Raw genomic sequence first — 22,736 nt, forward strand, 5'->3', positions numbered from 1 at the left:
GGGAAGCCGGTTGAGACTCAAGGCTGTCCTCTAGCCCGGCTCAGCTATGGAAAGGACCTGGGTTTTCTGCGGGAGGGAAGTGCATACTAGTTCCGTATCCCAAGCGGTGCTAAATGGAGGTCACTGGAAACTCACACACAAATGCTTTGGTGGGCCAGCATGAGTCTACCCTAAAATCACTTATTATAAGGAAACTATCGTTTGATCAGCTTCCTAAGCTTGGCTCCTCAATTCAAGCTGGGCATGGTGGCACATTCCTGATTCCCAACATTCTGAGGATGGGCTACATAATGAGACCTTGCCCACCCACCCCCAAAATGTCGGTTTGTGGGACGACCTATTGGCCTCCTTTATAACGGCGCACTTAGCACACATTGCCCCACTAACCTCCAACCCCAGCAGTTCTGCCCGCACAGGGACAGGGTACACACACTTGAGTTCCACTCGCTTTATTAGAGGGGTGGGCCTACTAGAAGGCTCGGGTGATGTTCACGGCTGGTGAGGCTGACACCAGGTGTCCTTCTTGATGCCCAGAATCCTTCAGCTGGGATGGGATACACCTCCCCACATCCAGCTCTCTACAGTAGTGTACCAACAGGGCCCTTCTGAGGAAGGCAGTGCCAGCAGAGCAGGGCTGTGACTGTGGTCCCTAACTCAAAACAGCTGGGAAGGAGAGGCAAGTGTTCAGTGTCCTAGCCCCAATGGCCAAAGCAGCTGCTGTCCGGGTTCTCAGTGCTCAGTGTGGTGTGTACATTAGCCTTGGGCCCAGGGTCAAGCCCTCACTCTCCATCCTGGTTAGGTTGGATGAGCCTGTATTCCACTGCCTTCCCCAGGCAGGCTGCAGCAGCTCTGGTGACGGGGCTCGCCTCGCCTTTAGCAAGCACTGATAGGATCTCCAGCACTTCGCTCTCCATCAGGGTGCTGGCAACTTCCCTGGAGGCCTCCACCATGTTCAGCACCACCACGGCACCCCGGTGCTGCAGCTCCTGGTTAGGACTCAGAAGCAGGGCCTGCAGAATCTCGAGCCAGTGTGTGGTCTGCAGGAAACAGGGCAAGGATGGCCATTCAGCAAGAAACTCAATCCTAGCGGAAAACACACCCACACTCCCTGTGACTGCTCCCACCCACCCCCACCTTGTAAGGAGTTTATGGTCCCCTTGTCCTATTCCGGGGAGCACAGGCACTAACCACTTGTGGGATGCGGCTGCAGAGCGAGGGCCGCATGGAGGTGAGCATGGCAAGTCCCCCCGCAGCCGCCCGCCGCAGGAGTTCATCATCTTCTCCACTGTACAGCACCAGAAGCTTCAGCCGGTCATTGCCCTGGGCTTCAAAGAGATCCTGCACCTGTGGGCAGATGTGAGGAGAGGACCATGTCAGCTGGACACACAGCACAGCCTGGGTTTGTGGAAACCACTGTCATCGACATTCACCTCCTTGCTCATGGCCAAGTTACACATGCACTCCGTGGCTGCCCGGCGGATCATCTCATGCTCCTCAAACATGTAGCCCTCAATCATGGGCACAGCCTTCTCCTTCAAGATCTTCTGTCTGCAGGATGGAGGTCGGCATGATCAGAACCCTTGCATCCACAGCCCATAAGCCCATCTCTGTACGGTCATGCCCTAAGTTCAGGAGTTCCCCTGGCAACAACTAAGGACCCTTCTGCCTCAAGTATGAAGCACAGTGCTTTCTGGTCAGGCTAGAAGATGGCATAGGGTTATAAGAACTGCTGGAAATGGGCTGGAGAGATGGCTTAGCGGTTAAGCACTTGCTTAAGGACCCCAGTTTGGGGCTCGATTCCCCAGGACCCACGTTAGCCAGATGCACAAGGGGGCGCATGTGTCTGGAGTTCGTTTGCAGTGACTAGAGGACCTGGGGTGCCCATTCTCTGTCTCTTTTTCTCTCTCTCTCTATCACTCTCAAATAAATAAATAAAAATAAACAAAAAAAATTTTTAATGCCAGAAATTAGTAGAACAGGATGGTGGTGACACTGGTGCCAACGCTGGGCATTTTTTAATTATTTATTTATTTTATTTATTACTACTAATTTCCGGCATTAAATTTTTTTGTTTATTTTTATTTATTTATTTGATAGCAACAGACACAGAGAGAAAGACAGATAGAGGGAGAGAGAGAATGGGCGCGGCAGGGCTTCCAGCCACTGCAAATGAACTCCAGACGCGTGCGCCCCCTTGTGCATCTGGCTAACGTGGGTCCTGGGGAATCGAGCCTCGAACCGAGGTCCTTAGGCTTCACAGGCAAGCGCTTAACCACTAAGCCATCTCTCCAGCCCTGAACTATCTTACTTAACGCTCACCAGTACTCCACAGTCAAGGCACATGCATGGTTACCGTGACTAACTTGCACAAGGGGAAACTGGGCTGAATGGTGAGTACTGTGTTCAAGATAAATAGTAATGAGGGCTAATGCACACTGATTTTGCACGCTGCTAGGGGCAGGCACCTACATACTAAGGACTTTTTTTTTGAGAGGTGAGGGGTTGAGACAAGCTCTATAGCCTAGGCTGGCCTAGAACTCACTGAATGGTTCAGGATGGCCTGGAACTTGGCAGTAACCCTTCTCCTTGCCCTCCCAGGTGTGGGAATTACAGGATGAACTAACATGTCCAGCTGAGCTAAGAACTTTAACATGTATTTTCTCAATGAACTCTCCACAGTACCATACCATGATCTAGATACTACAAACATCCAGTTTGAGGAGGAGGAAACTGCAGCAGAATAGCTGAAGAACTTGCTTGGGGTTATACAGTGAGTCAGGGAGTATCAACAGGGGAGAGGGGGGTGAGGGTACAGTCGGGGCCCCAGGATCTAACACCAGGCTTGGGCTTCTATATCCACAGTTCAGTAAATCAGCTTCGGACCTAGACAGTCTGAGTCCAAAGCCTGCAGTGACTCCCTTGGTGCCACCCTTGACCTGTGTGTTATCTGTATGGTGCAAAGGAATCACTGTGAGGCTCAAATAAGCCAACGACCAGAAACAGTGTTTTCTAAACTACAGAGTGGAGCCAGGCATGGTGGCACGCACCTTGAATCCTAGCACTTGGGAGGCTGAAGTATAGGAATCACTGTGAGTATAAGGCCAGCCTGAGGCTACATAGTGAATTCCAGGTCAGCCTAGAAGAAAGTGAGACCCTACCTCAAAAACCCAAAATGATAGATGCTCCCAAATCTCAACGCCCAGCTCTTACAGGACCTTACCGAAGCCTCTCGCTGATCCCTGCCAGGTTGGTTAGGGCCATGAGTGCCTCAAAGTTCTGCAGTCCTGAGCAGTTGAGGTGCAACAGGGAAACAAGAGGACGGACCACTTCATAGATCTGTGATATACACACCACCCATCAGGCCGCTTGCCACAGCATCCTCATATCCCCCAACCCACAGCAGGGAAGCCAACTCCCCCCGGCCCAAGCCCCGTGAGAAGGCTGCTCTCTAAAGTTGTTCCCCACTCAGGGTTCAGCAAAGTGTCACTTCCTGTTTGTCTCTAGGAGGAGCCCAGGCCAGAGGCCATCACACTCCACTAAGAAGACAGGTCAGCGTTGAGGCAAGGAGATATTTACCCGCTCGCCAGGAAAGGTCATCTCTGGGTTGGAGGTAATGGTGAGCTTGGCAAGTGCTTGGGCTGCCTTTGTCTGCCCAACATCAGTGCCTTCCAGGGCCAGTGGAAGCAGAGCCTGTAGGGACAAGTCCGTCAGCACCCAGGATGGGTCTAGGGGTGCCATCAGACCCTCAGGCCTTGAGGCCCTCCCAGATGCCCGTTCCTTTCTCCAGGTTGACGGGCACTCCCTGCTACGACCTTGTTCCCCTTTTTGAGGTTTCTCATTAAACTACCCAAACGCTCCCTCAAACACTTATTAAGAGCTAAACACAGATTGTGCTGGGCCTAAGGCAAAAGCAAGCAAAGGCAGGCTCTTCATAGGACTGGGAGGAGCCCGCCCACATCACCATCCCTCGCTCTGCAGGAAGATCTTCCTGCTGGTTACTAATCACGTCCGACCAAACCCAGCCTGTGGCACAGCAGCCACTGAGTCACGCTTTATAGGCTGACGACTGAGCATCAGGAAGGGGTCAGGACCCGGCTTACCTTGCCCCCACCCTGGGCAACCACAGTGCCTCGGTCCTCCACCTCTTCCACCAAAGCCAGGAAGACCCTGCGGGAGAAGGTGTGGTCAGCAGCGGGCGGGGCTGGGGCTCTGGCAGGCAGACACACTCATGGGCTCAGCAAACTGAGGCAGCCAAGCAGGTGGCCCCTTTGTGCCAAGAGGACCAGAGCTCGGGACGTGGGACCTGCTCCCTCTGTAAGGCACAGCACGGCTCCAGGCTGAGAAGTTGGGGAGCGGCAGGCGGGCTCACCTGGAGAGCAGCTCTCTGCAGGAGTTCGTGAGCACGGGGCTCTCGCTCTTCACCATGCAAGTCATGGCTGACACCACGCCAGCTGCCAGCAGTTTCTTCACGCGAGCTCTCACAAAGTTTGGTTTGTCCTGGGGAAGGGAACAGCTTAGGGAGGGGGTTCCTGACTAAGCAGACAGGGAAAGAAGGACCCTTTTCACAGCAGACAACTGATGAACACGGAAACAGTCAAGACAGAGGCAAACAGCCATCTTAAAGGAAGGCCAGCTGCTGAAGATGCCCAGCTCGGCTGGCTCCAAACAACGGCGATCCCCAGCTCCTTCTATCACCTCCCCCCTCAATACCTTAGGGTGCTGCTCAGGCACGTGCTGCTTGGCATACTTGGCCAGCTCCACCATTTTGGGGTCAGGCTCCTCATAGTCGTAGCTATTGGTGCAGTTGACAAGTGCCGAGGCCACCGCAAAGAGCACCGACCTCTCGTCGGACTGCCGGGAGCAGAGGGGCGCTGTGTCAGCCAGCCAGCCAGCCCAGGCGACCAGACCCAGGGTGGCAGCCCACGCTCTGCTGTCCCACCCGAGCACTAGAATGAGATGAAACACATGCCCCCCACCTCCCAGGCTCCAGACTTGGGGCTCACAACCTGACTCTCCCAATCTCTCCAAAGCAGCTACCATTCCTTTCTAGGTTTTATTTTCCCCCTTCTTCAAGGTAGGGTCTCACTCTAGCCGAGGCTGACCTGGAATTCACTATGTAGTCCCAGGCTACCCTAGAACACACAGCGATCTTCCTACCTCCGCCTCCCAAGCCAAGTGCTGGGATTAAAGGTGTATGCCACACTGGCTTCTGTTTTTGTTTTGTTTTGTTTTTGTTGTTTGGTTTTTAAGCTGCCATTCCTGATACTGTCACAGCCCACACCACACAGAGCCACCAGCTCTATCTTCCTCAGGCCACAAAGGCCATTGATAAGACTTGCCAAAGCCTAGTAAGTTCTGCTCCTAGGCCACACCCCCCAGGCTGACAAAAGGAACATCGGAGCTACCTTGCTGAGCTGGAACAGAGCCTTCAGAGCAGCCTCGTCCTCCACAAACTCTTCCTTCACGTCGGCATCAAAGGTGAGGTAAGCCAGGCCCTCCACGGCCCAGCGCCGAGTGCCGGCATCGATCTGATCATTGCACAGCCACCTAGGACATGCAGGACAGCAGATGACTGTAACAAGTGAGAAGCAGGAGCCAGGCAGAGTGGCACAGACCCGTAACCCCAGCACTCAGAGAGCTGAGGATCATGAGTTGCAGGCCAGCATGAGCTACAAAGTGAGAGCCTGTCTCAAAACAAAACAAAACCAAAAAAAAAAAAAAAAAAAAAAAAAAATTCAACCTGGGCTAGAACGAGACCCTATCTTAAAGGGACAAAAGAAACATAAAAGAAGTAGTTCTTTTAAAAAAAAAAAAAAAGTGTCTGGAGAGATGGTTTAGCGGTTGAGTGCTTGCCTGTGAAGCCTAAGGACCCCAGTTCGAGGCTTGATTCCCCAGGACCCACGTTAGCCAGATGTACAAGGGGTGCACGCAAGTTCATTTGCAGTGGCTGGAGGCCCTGGTGCACCCATTCTCTCTCTCTCTGCCTTTCTCTCTGTGTCTGTCACTCTCAAATAAATAAATGAACAAAAAAAAAATTACAAAGCCGGGTGTGGTGGCGCACGCCTTTAATCCCAGCACTTGGGAGGCAGAGGTAGGAGGATCGCCATGAGTTCAAGGCCACCCTGAGACTACAGAGTTAATTCCAGGTCAGCCTGGACCAGAGTGAGACCCTACCTCGAAAAACCAAAAAAAAAAAAAAATTACAAATAAAAAAAAGCCAGGTGTGGTGGCACATGCCTTTAATCCCATCACTTGGAAGGCACAGGTAGTTGGATTGCCATGAGTTCAAGGCCACCCTGAGACTGCATAGTGAATTCCAGGTCAGCTTGCACTAGAGTGAGACCCTACCACAAAAAAAACAAAACAAACAAACAACAACAACAAAAAAGTAGTTCTTCCCAGTTGCTGGGTGTGGTGGTGCACACCTTCAGTCCCAGTACTCAGGAGGCAGAGGTAGAAACATTGCTGTGAGTTTGAGGCCAGCCTGCAATTACAGAGTGAGTTCTAGGTCAGCCTGAGGTAGACTGAGACCCTATCTTGAAAACAAAAAGTAAAACAAAAAACAAAACAACAACAACAAAAGAAGCAGGTAGCAGGAAGGAATAACCAGGACAAGGAAGAAAGCCAGAGGCTTGAACACCCCTGTGACACAGTTCACAGGCCAAGCTCCAGGAGGGTCTGCCTGGAGGAGAGCAACCCCTGCCTGGGTCAGCCAGCAAGACTTGAGGAAGCTCCACCCACCACCCCAACCCCCCCTTCAGATCTGCCCCACAGGTGGAGAAAGACGTGACTCACTTTCGACACTGCTTGGCCAGTTTGAGAGTAGAGCCTTCAGCAAACTGCTTCATGCTAAAATCAGTCCCTCCAGCTGAGCCAAGCTTACAGAGACCCTGGGGGAAGAAGACAAGACCAGCTGCCCATCTTGAGTTCCCTCCTGGTCACTCGACCAAGCTCTGGGGACCATGCACACAAATCAGCACCCTCCCCACAGGTGACAGGAGCGTTGGGCAGCAGCCACCTACTGAGGCAGTCACATGACTGTGTGATAGACAATGACACACTGGCTACCAGTCTTCTGAGCCCTCCCCTTCCCAACTGTTCTCCCCTTTCCACGTCATACAAAAAGCCTTGCACACTAGGCATGGTGATGCACACCTGCAATCCCAGCACTTGGGAGGTAGAAGCAGAATGATCAGGAGTTCAAGGCCAGTTTCAGCTCTAAAATTATTATTACTATTATTATTAGTTTGTTTTGTTTTTCAAGGTAGGGTCTCACTCTGGTCCAGACTGACCTGGAATTAACCGTAGTTTCAGGGTGACCTTGACCTCACAGTGATTCTCCTACCTCTACCGCCCGAGTGCTGGAATTAAAGGCATGTGCCACTATATCCAGCTCTAAATTGAGTTTTGAGGCCAGCTTGGGTTGTATGAAACCCTGTCTCAAACAAAACAAGACCATGGCCCAAATCCTTACGAGAAACCCAGGACTAAATGTCCCAACTCCCAGGGTATAGCTGGAGCTGGTTCCTGGATGACTAAAAAACCCTAAACTGCCAGCTCCTGGGGAGGCTGCCTGTCTTTCCACGGGCCTTTCTGACCAACAAAGGATTGGCATGAGCCACCCTGCATTCCCTCAAACATCTTCTGTACTTGGTTCTTCTTCCCACTTGACCTTCCAGAAGCCCTGTGGTGGGCGGAACCAGGCCCACACCTGGGGCTCTGATGCGACCCAGAATAAACCTTTGCTTTCACCCGAAGTGTTAAGATTGCCCCATGAGGCGCCAGCAGGCCAGTACCCCTGCTTGGGTGCCTGCCGGCCCTCCCCAGGCCTCTCATCTCACCACAAGTGCCCGAATGCGGATGCTGTCTGTCTCGCTGCGCTTGTACAGGTCCTTGAGCAGCGAGACACCATTGGCAGTAATGAACGAGGCCCGCTTGGCTTTGCCAGCAGCGTGGATCAGAGCCTCCACGGCCACCAGCTGCTCTTCCTCCTGCTCAGAGGCGCACAGCGCAATCACACTCTCCATGACACCGCTCAGCTCCAAGGCCCGGTTGCCGGCATCACACGGGCCCTGCAGGAGGCATGACACCGTCTGGATGGCCCGTAGCTTTCCGGCCAGCCCGTGGCCCTCAAACCAGCTCCTGCGGGGCACAGAATGACAGTTGTCATGCCAAAGAAGACACAGAGAGCCTTTCTCACCCCTCCCCTACACTAGCTGGGCACCTGACACTTCTTGGACAGAAATAGCAAGAAAGCCTACCAAGAGGAAGGAAAACTAGGTATTTCTCCCTGAACAAGTTGCCAATTTTCTTTCACTTTATATTTAATTGTTTGTGTGTATGTGCGTGTGTATTAATGGGGTATACATACACACCTTTTTTTTTTTTTTTTTTTTCGAATTAGAATCTCACTCTAGCCAGGCTGACCTGGAATTCACTATGTAGTCTCAGGGTGGCTTTGAACTCACGGCAATCCTCCCACCTCTGCCGCCCAAGTGCTGAGATTAAAGATATGCGCCACCACACCCAGCTCACTTTGTATCTTTACATGGGTGCTGGGATATCGAACCCAGGCCAACAGGCTTTTCAAGCAAACACCTTTAATCACTGAGCCATCTCCCCAGCCCCCAACTTTCTTTATCCACCCTTTCACTTTCACCCTTGCCAGTGCCACTCCCCTAACGGAGGTTCATCTCACACAGATCATCCTGCTCGTTTCCTTTCCTACACTGAAGATTTCAGGTGGCTCCATTTGGTTCATAATTTACTGTCAGTTATTTCCGCACAGGGCAAGACTGTCATGTTTTGCTGTGAGTTAGAACCAATACCCATTAAGTGTTTAGTAAACATATGTGCTTAACACACTCATTGCAGTTTTGGAAAACCAACTTAAAAAGAAGCTGCCTGGGCTGGAGAGATGGCTCAGCCATTAAAAGCTCTTGCTTGCAAACCTGGCACCCTGAGCTCAGTTCCCCAGTACCCACCTAAAGCCATATGCACAAAGTGGTACATGCATCTAGAGTTCATTTGCAGGAGGCCCTAACGTGCCCATTCAGTCTCTCTCTCTCTCTTGCAAATAAATAAATAAAAGTAGGGGCCAAGCATGGTGGTGCATGCCTTTAATCCCAGTGCTTGGGAGGCAGAGGTAGGAGGATCGCTGTGAGTTTGAAGCCACCCTGATACTACATAGTGAATTCCAGGTCAGTCTGGGCTAGAGCAAGAACCCTATCTCTAAATCAATAAATAGGGCTGAGGAGATGGCTTAGCAGTTAAGGCTTTTGCCTGTGAAGCCTAAGGACCCAGGGCCAATTCCCTAGACCCATGTACGCCAGATGTGCATGGTGGTGCATACATCTGGAGTTCATACATGGCTAGAGGCCTTTATGCTCCCATTCTCTTTCTCTCTCTGTCTCTCAAGTAAATAAAAAAATACTTTTTTGCTGTTGTTGTTTTCAAGGTAGGGTCTCACTCTAGGCCAAGCTGTCCTGGAACTCACCACATAATCTCAGGGTGGCCTCGAACTCATGGCGATCCTCCTACCTCTGCCTCCTGAGTGCTGGGATTAAAGGTGTGTGCCACCATGCCTGACTCTTTCTTTTTTTTTTAATTTATTTTCTTTTTTTCTTCAAGGTAGGGTCTCGATCCTCCTACCTCTGCCTCCTGAGTGCTGGGATTAAAGATGTATGTCTTAAGCCGGGCGTGGCGGCGCACGCCTTTAATCCCAGCACTCGGGAGGCAGAGGTAGGAGGATCGCCATGAGTTCAAGGCCACCCTGAGACTACAGAGTTAATTCCAGGTCAGCCTGGACCAGAGTGAGACCCTACCTCGAAAAACCAAAAAAAAAAAAAAAAAAAAAAAAAAAAAAAAAGATGTATGTCATCATGCCTGACTTATTTATTTACTTACTTTTTTTAAAAAAAATTATCGGGCTGGAGAGATGGCTTAGCAGTTAAGCGCTTGCCTGTGAAGCCTAAGGACCCTGGTTCGAGGCTTGATTCCCCAGGACCCACGTTAGCCAGATGCACAAGGGGGTGCACACGTCTGGAGTTCATTTGCAGTGGCTGGAAGCCCTGGAGCGCCCATTCTCTCCCTCTCTCTCTCACTCTCTCTCTCTCTCTCTCTCTGTCGCTCTCAAATAAATAAACAAAAATTTTAAAAAAATAAAATTATCTAGCTGGACGTGGTGGCACACGTCTTTAATCCCAGCACTCAGGAGGCAGAGGTAGGAGGATCACCATGAGTTCGAGGCCACCCTGAGACTCTGTGGTGAGTTCCAGGTCAGCCCAGGCTAGAGTGAGACCCTACCTTGAAAAACCAAACAAAAAATAAGAAGAAAGAGAGAAAAAAAGAAAAAGAAGCTCCCTTAGTATAGTCACTTTGGAACAAGAAGGGGGTTCTGGGCCAGGCACAGTGCACAGAACTGTAAGACCAGCTACTTGGGAGGTGGAAGCAAGAGGATGGACTGAGTCCAGGTGTTCCAGGCAGCCTGGTCTACTTACTTAGCAAGCTCCTTTAAAAAGTATACTCCCACTTGGATGGAAACATATTTGTCATCGAGTGATGAGGTATACTTGCACTTAAACACAAATGATTTTCCTTTGCTATGATAGCCCTCTGGCAATGTGTTGCCAAAAAGTTTTAGAATTTTCATGATTTTGAGTGACAAAACAATTTCTTTTGACTATCTTGCTGGTTGACAGGAAATATGACCTTACAATTGTTAAATAGAAAATCCGAAAAAGGGAGACGTGTCTGTCTTTGTTGATGAATCTGAAAAAGGAAATTGTGCTAGTGCATAAAGAAACAATTTTTGGGGCTGGAGAGATGGCTTAGCGGTTAAGCGCTTGCCTGTGAAGCCTAAGGACCCTGGTTCGAGGCTCGGTTCCCCAGGTCCCACGTTAGCCAGATGCACAAGGGGGCGCACGCGTCTGGAGTTCGTTTGCAGAGGCTGGAAGCCCTGGTGCGTCCATTCTCTCTCTCCCTCTATCTGTCTTTCTCTCTGTGTCTATTGCTCTCAAATAAGTAAATAAAAAATTAAAAAAAGAAACAATTTTTATAGTCGGGAAACTGGAGCATCTCTGTCTAACTTTCCACTTGACCCCATTATAATTGCATTTTTATGTCAATTGGAAAGTTTTATTTGTTATTGTTGTCTGTATCCTCTGGCCTAAGTGAAAATGAAAAAGGGATAGGGATAACATAATTATAAATGATTAAAAATATTTTAATGTTTTCAGAAAATATCATAAGGAAACAGAAAACTCATGCAATAGTGTTAAGTCTTTCTTCAGTAAATTGTGATATTGTGTTTGAAAAGATGTTTCTTTAAAATCAAATATACCATGTGTTTTTATTGATTTACACTATTTCCTTTTGTTCTAATGCATAATTATATATTCGTGCTTATGAATAAATGCATGAACCATTGAAAAACAAAACACGGCAAGCTCCTATCTCAAAAAAAAAAAAAAAAAAAAGCCTCAGAACCACTTTGGTTTTCCTCCCTAAATCCACCCTTCTTGCTCAAAGCCTGTCATTTCCGTCCCTCTGCACAGAATCAGAGCTTTTCTTGCTGGCACCTTTGGTGGTGAGAGAGGCACAGACTCCTGACCTGATGTAGTTCTCACAGAGTCGGTGGAAATTCTCCCGCTCGGCATCACACTTCAGGTCATCGAACAGCTTGCTGAGGAGGATGGAGGCACTCATGCGGCTGTTTGCTGTCACCGTGAGCTCCCCGGGAGGGTCCTGCAGGGATCCCCCCACCTCCAGAATCTTTTTCAGACCTGGAAAGATATTCCACTTAGACGGCAGAACACTGGTGCCAAGCCCTGCAGGTACCCAGAAGGCTCCTCCCTCGAGTCAGGAAGGGCAGCACAGGGTAAGTGGCTTGCCAATGAGACGGGACCGCTGATCAGCCTGGCCACAGGCCTGAGGTTTATGTGGGATCTGCTTCGTAAGAGCTACGGGGAGAACAGTCAGGCTCGAAGAATCTTCGCAAATGATTCTCTCTCTCTTTCTAGTTCGGGTCTCACTCTAGCCCAGGCTGACCTGGAAGTCACTATGTAGTCTCAGGGTGGCCTTGAACTCACAACGATCCTCCTACCTCTGCCTCCCAAGTGCTGGGATTACAGTTGTATGCCATCACGTCCGGCCTCCATGCAAATGATTCTTAAGAAGAACCTTTGCAAGCTTTTCTTATTTATCTTTTTGGGAAATGAGCAGTATGAATTTATATACTAAAATGTGTATTTTCTCACAGTGTAGTGGTAATAGATCCTAACCAAGAAAAACTTCAAATAGAGAAAATTGACCCAGCCCTTCTGATCACCTACTTTCAGGACTGTCCAGTGAATATGCATTTGTGCATGTGCACACAACACACACGCACACACACCTGAAGGGTCTAACTTTGAGCTCTCTTAAGTAGACATACGAGGGCACTTTAATGTAGAAATATAGTAAAGTACAATTGCTACTTTTTGTTTGTTTTTTGTTTTTTGAGGTATGGTCTCCTAGTCCAGGCTGACCTGGAATTCACTATGTAGTCTCAGGGTGGCTTCAACCTCACAGCGATCCTCCTACCTCTGCCTCCCAAGTGCTGGGATTAAACGAGTGAGCCACCACACCCAGTAACTGCTATTTTCTCTCTTTTTTTTTTTTTTAAATTTTTTAAAAAATTTATTTGAGAGAAACAGAGAGAAGAGAGAAAGAGGCAGAGAGAGAGAGAGAGAGAATGGACGCACCAGGGCTTCCAGCCTCTGCAAACGAACTCCAGACGCGTGCGCCCCCTTGTGCATCTGGCTAACGTGGAGCCTGTGGAATCGAGCCTTGAACCGGGGCCCTTAGGCTTCACAGGCTAGCGCTTAACCACTAAGCCACCTCTCCAGCCCAACTGCTACTTTTCTTATCACTCCTAGGAATAAGCAGGCCTCAGCCATCCAAGAATGTATCACGTACCTTGGTCAATAACCCAGAGTGTAAGGCTGTTGTTGGGGTCCTTTGGTGATTTCCGGGGAACCACTTTAATCAGGAGGGTCAGGGCATTGTCTCGGCCTTGGCCAGAGACTCCCACTTCAGTCAGTAGTTCCAAGAGGTTACTGATGAGGACCTTCAGCTCCCGGGCCGGATCTGACAAGAACACACACTAGTGATCAACACACGAGGCATCCCGGTTCAGTCCTCAGCTCCAAGACGAAACACAACACAAGAAGAAAGCCGCAGTGGCTCTCCAGTGGTCCAGCCCTGTCTGACTGTTGAACTCCCCCAACAGCCAGAGAGTCACAGAGAAAAGGGGACCTGCATCCTGAGCTCTGGGCCAGGCTCCAGCTTTCCCTTCAAGTATCTTGGCTTCTTAAACTCTGAAGGGCTGAAGAGGTGGCTCAGCAGTTAAGGCATCTGCCTTCAAAGCCCAACGGCTGGAGTATGATTCCCCAGTGCCTAAGTAAAGCCACATGCACAAAGTGGCGCACGCATCTGGAGTCTGTTTGCAGTGGCTAGAGGCCCCGGCATGCACATTCTCTGTCTCTTTCTCTCTTCTTGTAAATAAATAAATAAATAAATAAATATATTTTTAAAAATCTAAAGTAAGCCAGGTGTGGTGGCACACGCCTTTAATCCCAGCACTTGGGAGGCAGAGGTAGGAGGATCACCATTAGTTTGAGGCTACCCTGAGACTACATAGTGAATTCCAGGTCAGCCTGAGCTAGAACAAGACCCTGCCTCAAAAAGAAAAAAAAAAAATCTAAAATAAGGGGCTGGAGGGATGGATTAGTGGTTAAGGTGCTGGCCTGTAAAACCAAAGGACCCAGGTTCAACTCCCCAGGACCCATGTAAGCCAGATGCACAAGGGGGCACATACATCTGGAGTTTGTTTACAGTGGCTGGAGACCCTGGTGCGCCTATTCTCTATCTTTTTCTCTCTCTTTCTGTACATCTTTTTCTCTCAAATAAATAAATAAAAATTTTTTAAGAAAATATCTAAAGGAAGCTGGGCATGGTGGTGCATGCCTTTAACCCCAGAACTCAGGAGGCAGAGGTAGGAGGATTGCCATGAGTTCAAGGCCACTCTGAGACTACATAGTGAATTCCAGGTCAGTCTAGGCTAGTGTGAAATCCTACCTCAAAAAACAAAACAAAACAAAACCAAAAAAAAAGTAAGCCAGGCATAATGGTGCATGCCTTTAATCCCAGCACTCAGGAGGTAGAGGTAGGAGGATCGCCGTGAGTTCAAGGGCACCCTGAAACTACATAGTGAATCCCAGGTCAGCCTGAGCTACAATGAAACTACCTCAAAAAAGAAAAAACAAAAAACAAAAAACACTAAAGTAAAAGATAGGTATGATAGCAGACACTCACAAGAGTCTGGAGGAGAGGCTTAAAAATCTCAAGACGAGTCTGGGCTGCATAGCTAGTTCTACACCAGCCTTGGTAACACAGTGAGACCTTGTCTCAACAAAACAGAAAAGCAATCTAGAGTAAAATACTGTTATCATGCCATATTTCTGAACAACTTACAGCTTCAAGTCTGGGTCCTAAAAGCACTGGCCAATCTGGTTCAGTCTCCCCCCTCCACCCCCATGACCTCACCATCTAAAGGCCAGAGCTGCTTCCACTCACCCACAATGATAGCGCCTTCCTTGCCTCGGAAACCTCTCTTGACACCTTCCTTGAGGGCATCAAACATAACTTGCAGCAGGTGGCAGGCAGCCAATGACACAGCCTGGTTGTCCACACCCAGGATAGAGACCACTCGCCGAGTTCCCAGGACACTCAGGGTTGCCACAGTCTGGGGAGAGGGTGAGGCAGACAGAAACCTCTGGTTGGTGAGGGGTAGCCATCGCCATTCTTTTTTTTTTTTTTTTTCTTTCAAGATAGGGTCTCTCTCTAGCCCAGGCTGACCTGGAGGGTAGTGGCCTCGAACTCATGGCAATCCCCCCATCTCTGCCTCCTGAGTGCTGGGATTAAAGGCATGTACCACCATGCCTAGCTAAAGATACCTTTATTAAGAGATTTTACTGGAGAATGGAATTTCAAAGGGGAAAGTGTGTGTGGGGGGGGGGGGGAATTACCATGGGATATTTTTTTATAATCATGGAGAATGCTAATAAAAATTTTAAAAAAAGAGATTTTACAATTTAAGTTTTGAAACTTACAAAACTCAACTCGTTATGATATATATACATACACATACCTACATACACTCTTCTCACCCTTTGTTTTTTAGTTATTTTTAACATCAAGCCATATTAGACCCTAACCATGAGCTGGAGAGTATATGGCCAAAAAGTAAGCGAACATTTGGGTGGAAGAACCAGTTCCAAGTGAAAACAAAGCAGGCTGTCTAATGGTGTGTCCTGGGGTCATGCCAAGTTTTCTGTTGCAAAAGCTCTCTAACATAAACATTCAGGCTGGGAGTGGAGATACATGCCTATAATTCCAGCACAGAGAGAGCAGGATCACCCATAAGTTCTAGGCCAGCCAGGGCTTCACAGTGATACCACACAAAAACAAATGGAGGAGGCAGAAAGCAAAAACTTTCCATGGCTTCAGTGAGAAAAAAACAAGAAATACTTTAACTCCAGTGACAACCAGGCATCACCATGCCTGGCGGTTCTCTCATTCTTAACCCAAGGAGACCCAGAAATGTAACCCAAGCTTGGCTTCAAGAAATTTCACTGGTCCCTCTAATTGGACTGGAGGCCCACTCCATGGGAGGGCATACATCTCTGATACTGAAAACCTACAACAGGGGTAGTCATGAGCCCTACGGGTGTAACGTCTGCTGCTATCTGGCTAAATGTATATAGTGTGCTTATCAAACTGCCCAGTAAGCACTTCTCTTAATGTTCATACCCATATATTAACACTACTCTCACTTTTGGTAGAAAACCTTCTCTTTTCAGATAGCAGTGACCTTGGGATGACTCAGAAGGCATCATAGTGCTGGAAAGAAGTGACAGGAGTGCTCAGCACTGCAATATCTCTATCACACCTGGTGGCAAAAAGAATGTAAGAGCCAAAGGAGGGGTAGGACTCATTACAACATGCTCCTCCAGACACAAAATGGCCTGGATATCCATGACCTCGCAGTGCCTGACACTACCTACACAAGACCATCATAATAGGAGGAAAAGATCATGACATCAAAATAAAAGAGACTGATTGAGAGGGGGAGGGGATATGATAGAGAATGGAGTTTCAAAGGGGAAAGTGGGGGGAGGGAGGGCATTACCATGGGATATTATTTACAATCATGGAAGTTGTTAAAAAAAAGAAAAAAAAAAAAAAGAAATTTCACTGGGGCTGGGGAGATGGCCCAGCAGTTAAAGCACTTGCCTACAAAGCCTAACAACCCAAGTTTCAATTTCCCAGTACCCATATAAAGCCAGATACATAAGGTGGCACCTGCATCTGCAGTTTGTTTGCAGTGGCTAGAGGCCCTGGCATGCCCATTCTCTCTGTTTCTCTCTCTCTCTCTCTGCCTACCATGGTGGCCTTTAATCCTAGCATTTAGGAGGCAGAGGTAAGAGAACTGCCATGAGTTCAAGGACAGCCTGAGACTACATAGTGAATTCCAGGTCAGCCTGGGCTAGAGTGAGATCTTACCTAAAAAAAAAAAAAAAAAGAAGAAGAAGAAGGAAAGAGGGCTGGATGGATGGAGAGATGGCTTAGCAGTTAAGACACCTGCTTGTGAAGCCTAAGGACCCAGATTCGATTCCCCAGGACCCACATAATCCAGATGCACAAGGTGGTGCATGTGTCTGGAGTTTGTCTGCAGTGGCTAGAGGCCTTGGCATACTCTCTGTCTCTCTCCCCCTCTCCCTCCTTCTCTCTTAAAGAAACAGAGAGGGCTGAAGGATGGGTTAGCGGTTAAAACTCTTGTCTACAAAGCCAAAGGACCATGTTCAATTTCTCAGGACCCACATAAGCCAAGTGCACAAAGTGGAGCATGCATTTGAAGTTTGTTTGCAGCAGCGAGAGGTCTTGGCACACTCATTCTCTGTGTCTCTCAAATAAATTAAAAAGGAAGGAAGGAAGGAAGGAAAGGAAAATAAAGAAAAAGAAATTTCACTGAACACTACAATGAAGGGGTGCAGCATTGCAGTGTATGGTTGACATCCCAGGAAGACCATGAGTTCAAGGCCAGCCTGGGCTATATAGGGAAATCTTATCCTGTCTTTCTATCTACTTATTTATTTATCCATTCATTTATTTTTGTTTTTATGGAAGCAGGGTCTCACTGTAATCCAGGCTGATCTAGAACTTACTCTGTAGCCCCTACCTCAGCCTCCTCAGTGCCAGGATTAAAGGTGGATGCCACCACACCCAGCTTTACCATGTGTTTAAATATACATATATACATACAGACACATGCAGCCAAGGATCAAGTACACCCGTCTCCTGGGCCCAGCTAGCTCAGACCAGACCTGGAGGCATGGACTTCACCATCCTGGACAGCACCTCAGGAGCAGGACCATTCTTGCTGTACTGTCCATGCTTGGGCACCACAGTTTATGCTGCTAATTAGGTCAGGGTCTGGACCTATATATCATGTCTCCAAGGTGAAGATGTGGGTGACATCACTGATATCACTCACTGTGAGGACCGCTCTCCAGAGAAAAAGCCAGTCTAATCTTTAGAGCAAGGACAGAGCTCTTTTCTGGTCAACCATGAGGCAGTGGCTAGCTTTGTGTGCCGGCCGCAGGAAAGCAGTGTCGGGTGGGGAGGCCCATGCTCCCCCTTTCTGGCTTTATTCCATCTTAACTTACATGGATCTTTCCTGGGCCTTTTAGTTTTCCTTTTTAGGTTTTTCCAGGTAGGGTCTCACTCTAGCCCAGGCTGACCTGGAATTCACTATGTAGTCTCAAGGTAGCCTTGAATTCTGAGCTCACAGTGATCCTCCTACCTCTGCCTCCTGACTGTTGGTATTAAAGGCATGCATCACCACACCTGACCTACCTTTCTTTTTTCTTTAAATATTTTATTGACTTATTTGCAAGAAGAAATTATACCTCTGCCATGCCTTATTTTTATTTATTTACTTATTTATTTATTTATTTATATAATTGAGACGAAGTAGGGTCCCACTCTAGCTCAGGATGACCTGGAATTCACTATGGAGTTAGGGTGGCCTCAAACTTACAGCAATCCTCCTGCCTCTGCCTCCCAAATGCTGGGATTAAAGGCATGCACTACCATGCCCGGCTCAAGTTATTTTTTGTTTGTTTTGTTTGTGTGGTTTTGGTTTTGTTTTGTTTTTTCTTTTTCGAGGTAGGGTCTCACTCTGGTCCAGGCTGACCTGGAATTCACTCTGTCATCTCAGGGTGGCCTTGAACTCACGACGATCCTCCTACCTCTGCCTCCCGAGTGCTGGGATTAAAGGCGTGCGCCACCACGCCTGGTTGGTTTTGGTTTTTTGAGGTAGGGTCTCATTCTAGCCCAGACTGACCTGGAATTCACTCTGTAGTCTCAAACTCATGGTGCTCCTACCTCTGCCTCCTCAGTGCTGGGATGAAAGGCGTGCACCATCACACCTGGCTCTTTTTAAAAAAAAAATTACTTCTATTTTTATTTATTTATTTGCAAGCAGAGAAAGAGAGAGTGAATGGGCGCACCAGGGCCTTCTGCCACTGCAGAAGAATCCCAAATGCATGCGCTACTCTGTGTATCTGGCCTTACATGGGTATTGGGGAACTGAACCCAGGCCAGCAGACTGCCAGCAAGTACCATGTCTTTAGCTGTCTTTTATGTTCTTTTGGGAATAAGATGAGGGATGGAATGATGGATAAACAGACCCTCTATCCCACTTACCCGTGACTGGTGCTCAGAGCAAATGCCCACCAGCGTTCGCAAGGCTGCCAGCATGAGGTCAGTCTCTCCTGTGTCCAGCAGGCGTTGCAAGAGCTGAACCCCATTGCTACGGAAGATCTTCTCAGCTCCCGCGTCCTCTCGGGCCAACACCACCAGATTCTGAGAAGCCTGTTTCAAAGACAGCATATTCTTCTATTTTTTAAAATACAATTTTTTGTTTATTTTTATTTATTTATTTGAGAGTGACAGAGAGAAAGAGGCAGAGAGAGAATGGGTGCGCCAGGGCCTCCAGCCACTGCAAACGATCTCCCGATGCGTGCGCCTCCTTGTGCATCCAGCTAACCTGAGTCCTGAGGAATCAAGCCTCAAACCAGGGTCCTTAGGCTTCACAGTCAAGTGCTTAACCATTAAGTCATCACTCCAGCCCCAAAGACAGCATATTCTAACAGTGATACTGCACACACTGTGGTGTCCAGAAATCCCAAACCCTGGACCTCACTGCTTTGCTTTAGCACCTGAGAGGCACCAGCCACAAATTTTAACCACTGAAATTCAGGTTCCTTCTCTGTAGGCAGATAGAAGAAACTGCTTTCAGAGTTGTTATTAGAGCAAACAGGGTCCACAGTGAACAGAGCCTGAAAAGCAGAGACAGTACCTGAACACATCTGGCACAGAGCAGGCCACCAACGTGCACTATAAACACTAGTTTACTTCCCTTGGTTCACACTAAGCTGAGGCTCTGATTCCTGAAAGTTCCTGTCCGGGAAGCATCCCTGGTCAACACTAGTAAGCAGGGGGCTACGGGCTGCCATCAGCTCACTCCAGGGCCCATACCTTCTGCTTCTTTTCAGTGCCTTTCTCTTCTGGGTCCAACAGTATCTGGAACATCTGCTCCACTTTGGCATCTGTCGAGGACATGTACCGCACCTAGGACAACCCAGGAAGGCATGGAAGAAATCACTTCTCTTGGCCAGAGACAATGTATTTCATATCCATTCTCTCTGGCTTCCCTGAGGCCTGGCTCTTGTCTCTGGGAGGCATGGTGAGGATGTCTGGGCTCAGAGCTCAGGGCCAACACCTAGCTACTGGGGACAGGCAGAGACTTGCTGAGAAGCTCCTAAGCTTCCTGCTTGGGCAACAACCTATGCTAAAGGCAGTGTCTTCAGAAAGGAAGGTATCTTGTTAGCCATAAAGAAACCTACTCCTAGTACTGCCATCTAGGTGTGTCATCCCAAGAATGTCATTGTGACCCCAAGCTTGTCACATCTCTCATAAGAGAGCAGGAAGGTTATGAAGTGGCTGCTAACTCTTCCAGTGATGCTGTGTGCGCATGCATGTGTTAAATCAAGGTCACTTTTAGAAAATCCTCTTAATCCTGTTCTTTGTCCCCAATGTTACCATTTTGATGTGTATTACTAAAAATATTTTTCAAGCCAGGTGTGGTGGTGCATGCCTTTAATCCCAGCACTCAGGAGGCAGAGGTAGGAGGATCACCGTGAACTCAAGGCCACCCTGAGAATACAGAGTGAATTCCAGGTCAGCCTAGACTACAGTGAAACTTTACCTCAAAAAAAAAAAAAAAAAAAAAAAATTCAACAACATATTTTTAAGCCAGGCATGGTGACACAAACCATTAATCCCAACACTTGGGAGGCAGAGGTAGGAGACGAGCTGTGAGTTCTAGGTCAGCCTGGACTAAAGGGAGACCCTACCTTGGAAAAAAAAAGTTTTCAGTGCTGGAGAGATGGCTTAGCAGTTAAGGTGTTTGCCTGTAAAGCCAAAGGACCCAGGTTCAATTCCCCAGGACCCACGTAAGCCAGATGCATAAGATAGAACATGTGTCTGAAGTTCATTTACAGTGGCCCGAGGCTCTGGCATGCCCATTCTCTATCTGCTTCTTCCTCTCTCTCTCATAAATAAATAAACAATAAAATATTTTTTTAAAAAAAGCTTTATTTAGCTGGGCGTGGTGGCGCACTCCTTTAATCCCAGCACTCGGGAGGCAGAGGTATGAGGATCGCCATGAGTTCAAGGCCACCCTGAAACTACAGAGTGAATTCCAGGTCAGCCTGAGCTAGAGTGAGACCCTACGTCGAAAAACCATTTAAAAAAGGTTTGTTTATTATGTATTTATACAAGTATACCCAAAAGAAAAAACTTCATATTGTTTTGGGTATGTCTTTAGATCACTTAGCATAAATGATATCATACTATAGATGCATTATTAGGCTGGACCAGGAGCTCAGTAGCAGAGCAGAGCCCTTGCCTGTCGATGCTTTGTATATTTGACTTTTTCATTCACCAAGAGCTAGCTAGCCCTCCTTGTGATTACACCTAATCCACTTCTCAGAAACTACAACACTGATCCAATCAGTTTAGCCATTTCCATCCGTGCTGGGCATTAGGCAAGTTCCAAGAGTTCCTCCTACAAACAAGGCTGAAAGAAGTCAGATTTGGTGACACTCTCTTGTAATGCCTACACTTGGGAGGTGGAAGCAGGAGTTCAAGGCCAATCTCAGCCACCTATACCAATTCATAACTCACTGCCACACCAGTCAATCACCTGCCTCACTTCACTCCTTCTTGCCAAGCAGACCAACTTTTACACACATGAAACAATACCACTCTAATATTGCAATGCGCTTTGCCCTAACCACCAGAAAGGATGTATTGCTAATGTTCACTTGCCATCAATAGCTTCTCTCTGGAGAAATGGGTGTACACCCTTGACCCAGATCCCTTTTCTACTGGTCAATCCCCAATCTTTCTCAGTCTGCCACATACCTTCTCCTGAATCTGGCCCCCAATGTTCCGCAGGGCCTCCTGGAACACTTTGTTCTTGGGTTCTAGGCTCACACATCTTTGCAGGTCAAGGACAGCCTGGTCCAGGCGGCCCAGCTTCTCCAGGGCTTGGCTCCGTCGGTAAAGTGCTTTGACATCCCCACCGTCCTTTTCAATGGCTGAGCACAAACAGGAGCTCTGTCAGCACCCAAGAGGCCACCGTCTCCAGGCAAGAGCAGGAGGGAAAGATCTCGAGGGCCAGAGGAAGGTGGGGGTACGAATGTGGAGCCTGGTGCTTCCGCCTCAGAAAAAGTGAGGGCAGCTGCAGAAAAGGAAAGGCCCAAGGAAGTGGGAAAGCAAGAAGGCCGATGTGTCTCGGGGGCCAGAGGAGGAGAAAGGGAATGAATAGTTCAATGATCCCAGAATCCTCACCCACCACAGAAGACCCACATTCCCCTACCTTTCGATGCTTCCTTTTCTGCCTTATCATAATCTTCCTGTAAGAGAAGGAGCAGTAGTTAGAGAACAAGTGAGGCATCACAGGCACTCTTGTTCCTTCCCAACCCCACCACCACCACCCAGATGCCCAAAGACATCTGGCAACCATGGGTTGGTCAGGGAATACCCAACCGGGACACAAACAGCTGCCGCGATGGGCAAACTGAGGCTGGGGAGGGGAGTGACCAGGATTTAGAGCAATTCGACTCCCTCACCAGCTTGAGGTGGCAAGCGGCCCGGTTCCGATGCAGAACGGCCTGGTCCTGGGGCGTTGTGTCCAGACCTAGGGCCTGGGTGTAGGCGGTCAGGGCGCCTTCGTAGTCCCCGCATTTGAACAGCTCGTTGCCCTCCTTCCGCAGCTGCTCCACGGCGCTGGCCTGGGGAAAAGAGAGGCGGTGGGCTCGGGGCCGGGCAGCCAGGACAGATCCCGGGCGAATTCCGCAGGGGGCTAAGGATAGGGGAGAAGGCAGCCGGGGGCTAATCGGGCACCCCGGGGACCACAGGTCGGGGTTCGGGGTGGAAACCCGGGGACCACTCACAGTCATCGCAAAGGGGGGGTACCCGCGCAGGCGCAGTATCCGGTACGAGGAAGACGCCGGCTACTGCCCCGCCTGGGCCGTGCGTCGGAGGTGGAGCGGGAGCCGGGC

General features: G+C 48.8%; 1 protein-coding gene across 1 annotated transcript; it reads right to left on the bottom strand.

Annotated features, from left to right (window-relative positions):
- Positions 1 to 433: 433 nt before the first annotated feature.
- Positions 434 to 22,736, bottom strand: Unc45a (unc-45 myosin chaperone A). The gene is made up of 20 exons (XM_045146000.1): positions 22,629 to 22,736; positions 22,305 to 22,466; positions 22,052 to 22,088; positions 21,595 to 21,770; positions 19,645 to 19,737; positions 18,811 to 18,978; positions 14,617 to 14,785; positions 12,958 to 13,128; positions 11,612 to 11,783; positions 7,842 to 8,142; positions 6,796 to 6,890; positions 5,406 to 5,547; positions 4,711 to 4,851; positions 4,370 to 4,497; positions 4,101 to 4,167; positions 3,577 to 3,690; positions 3,221 to 3,336; positions 1,431 to 1,548; positions 1,189 to 1,344; positions 434 to 1,037 (listed from the first exon to the last, which is right to left on the bottom strand). The coding sequence occupies exons 1-20, from the start codon at positions 22,632 to 22,634 to the stop codon at positions 780 to 782; spliced, it is 2,790 nt and encodes a 929-aa protein (XP_045001935.1). The 5' UTR covers positions 22,635 to 22,736; the 3' UTR covers positions 434 to 779.

The sequence above is a fragment of the Jaculus jaculus genome, chromosome 3 (genome assembly GCF_020740685.1).
Source record: "Jaculus jaculus isolate mJacJac1 chromosome 3, mJacJac1.mat.Y.cur, whole genome shotgun sequence".
Classification (NCBI taxonomy): Eukaryota; Metazoa; Chordata; class Mammalia; order Rodentia; family Dipodidae; genus Jaculus; species Jaculus jaculus.

What these genes read in the sequence shown, in the direction of transcription:
- Unc45a (XM_045146000.1), bottom strand. An exon ending in GGAAGGCGCTATCATTGTGG is followed by an intron (nt 13,129 to 14,616) that starts GTGAGTGGAAGC and finishes TGTTCTTGTCAG; the next exon opens with ATCCGGCCCGGGAGCTGAAG. An exon ending in TCCGCATTCGGGCACTTGTG is followed by an intron (nt 6,891 to 7,841) that starts GTGAGATGAGAG and finishes TTCTTCCCCCAG; the next exon opens with GGTCTCTGTAAGCTTGGCTC.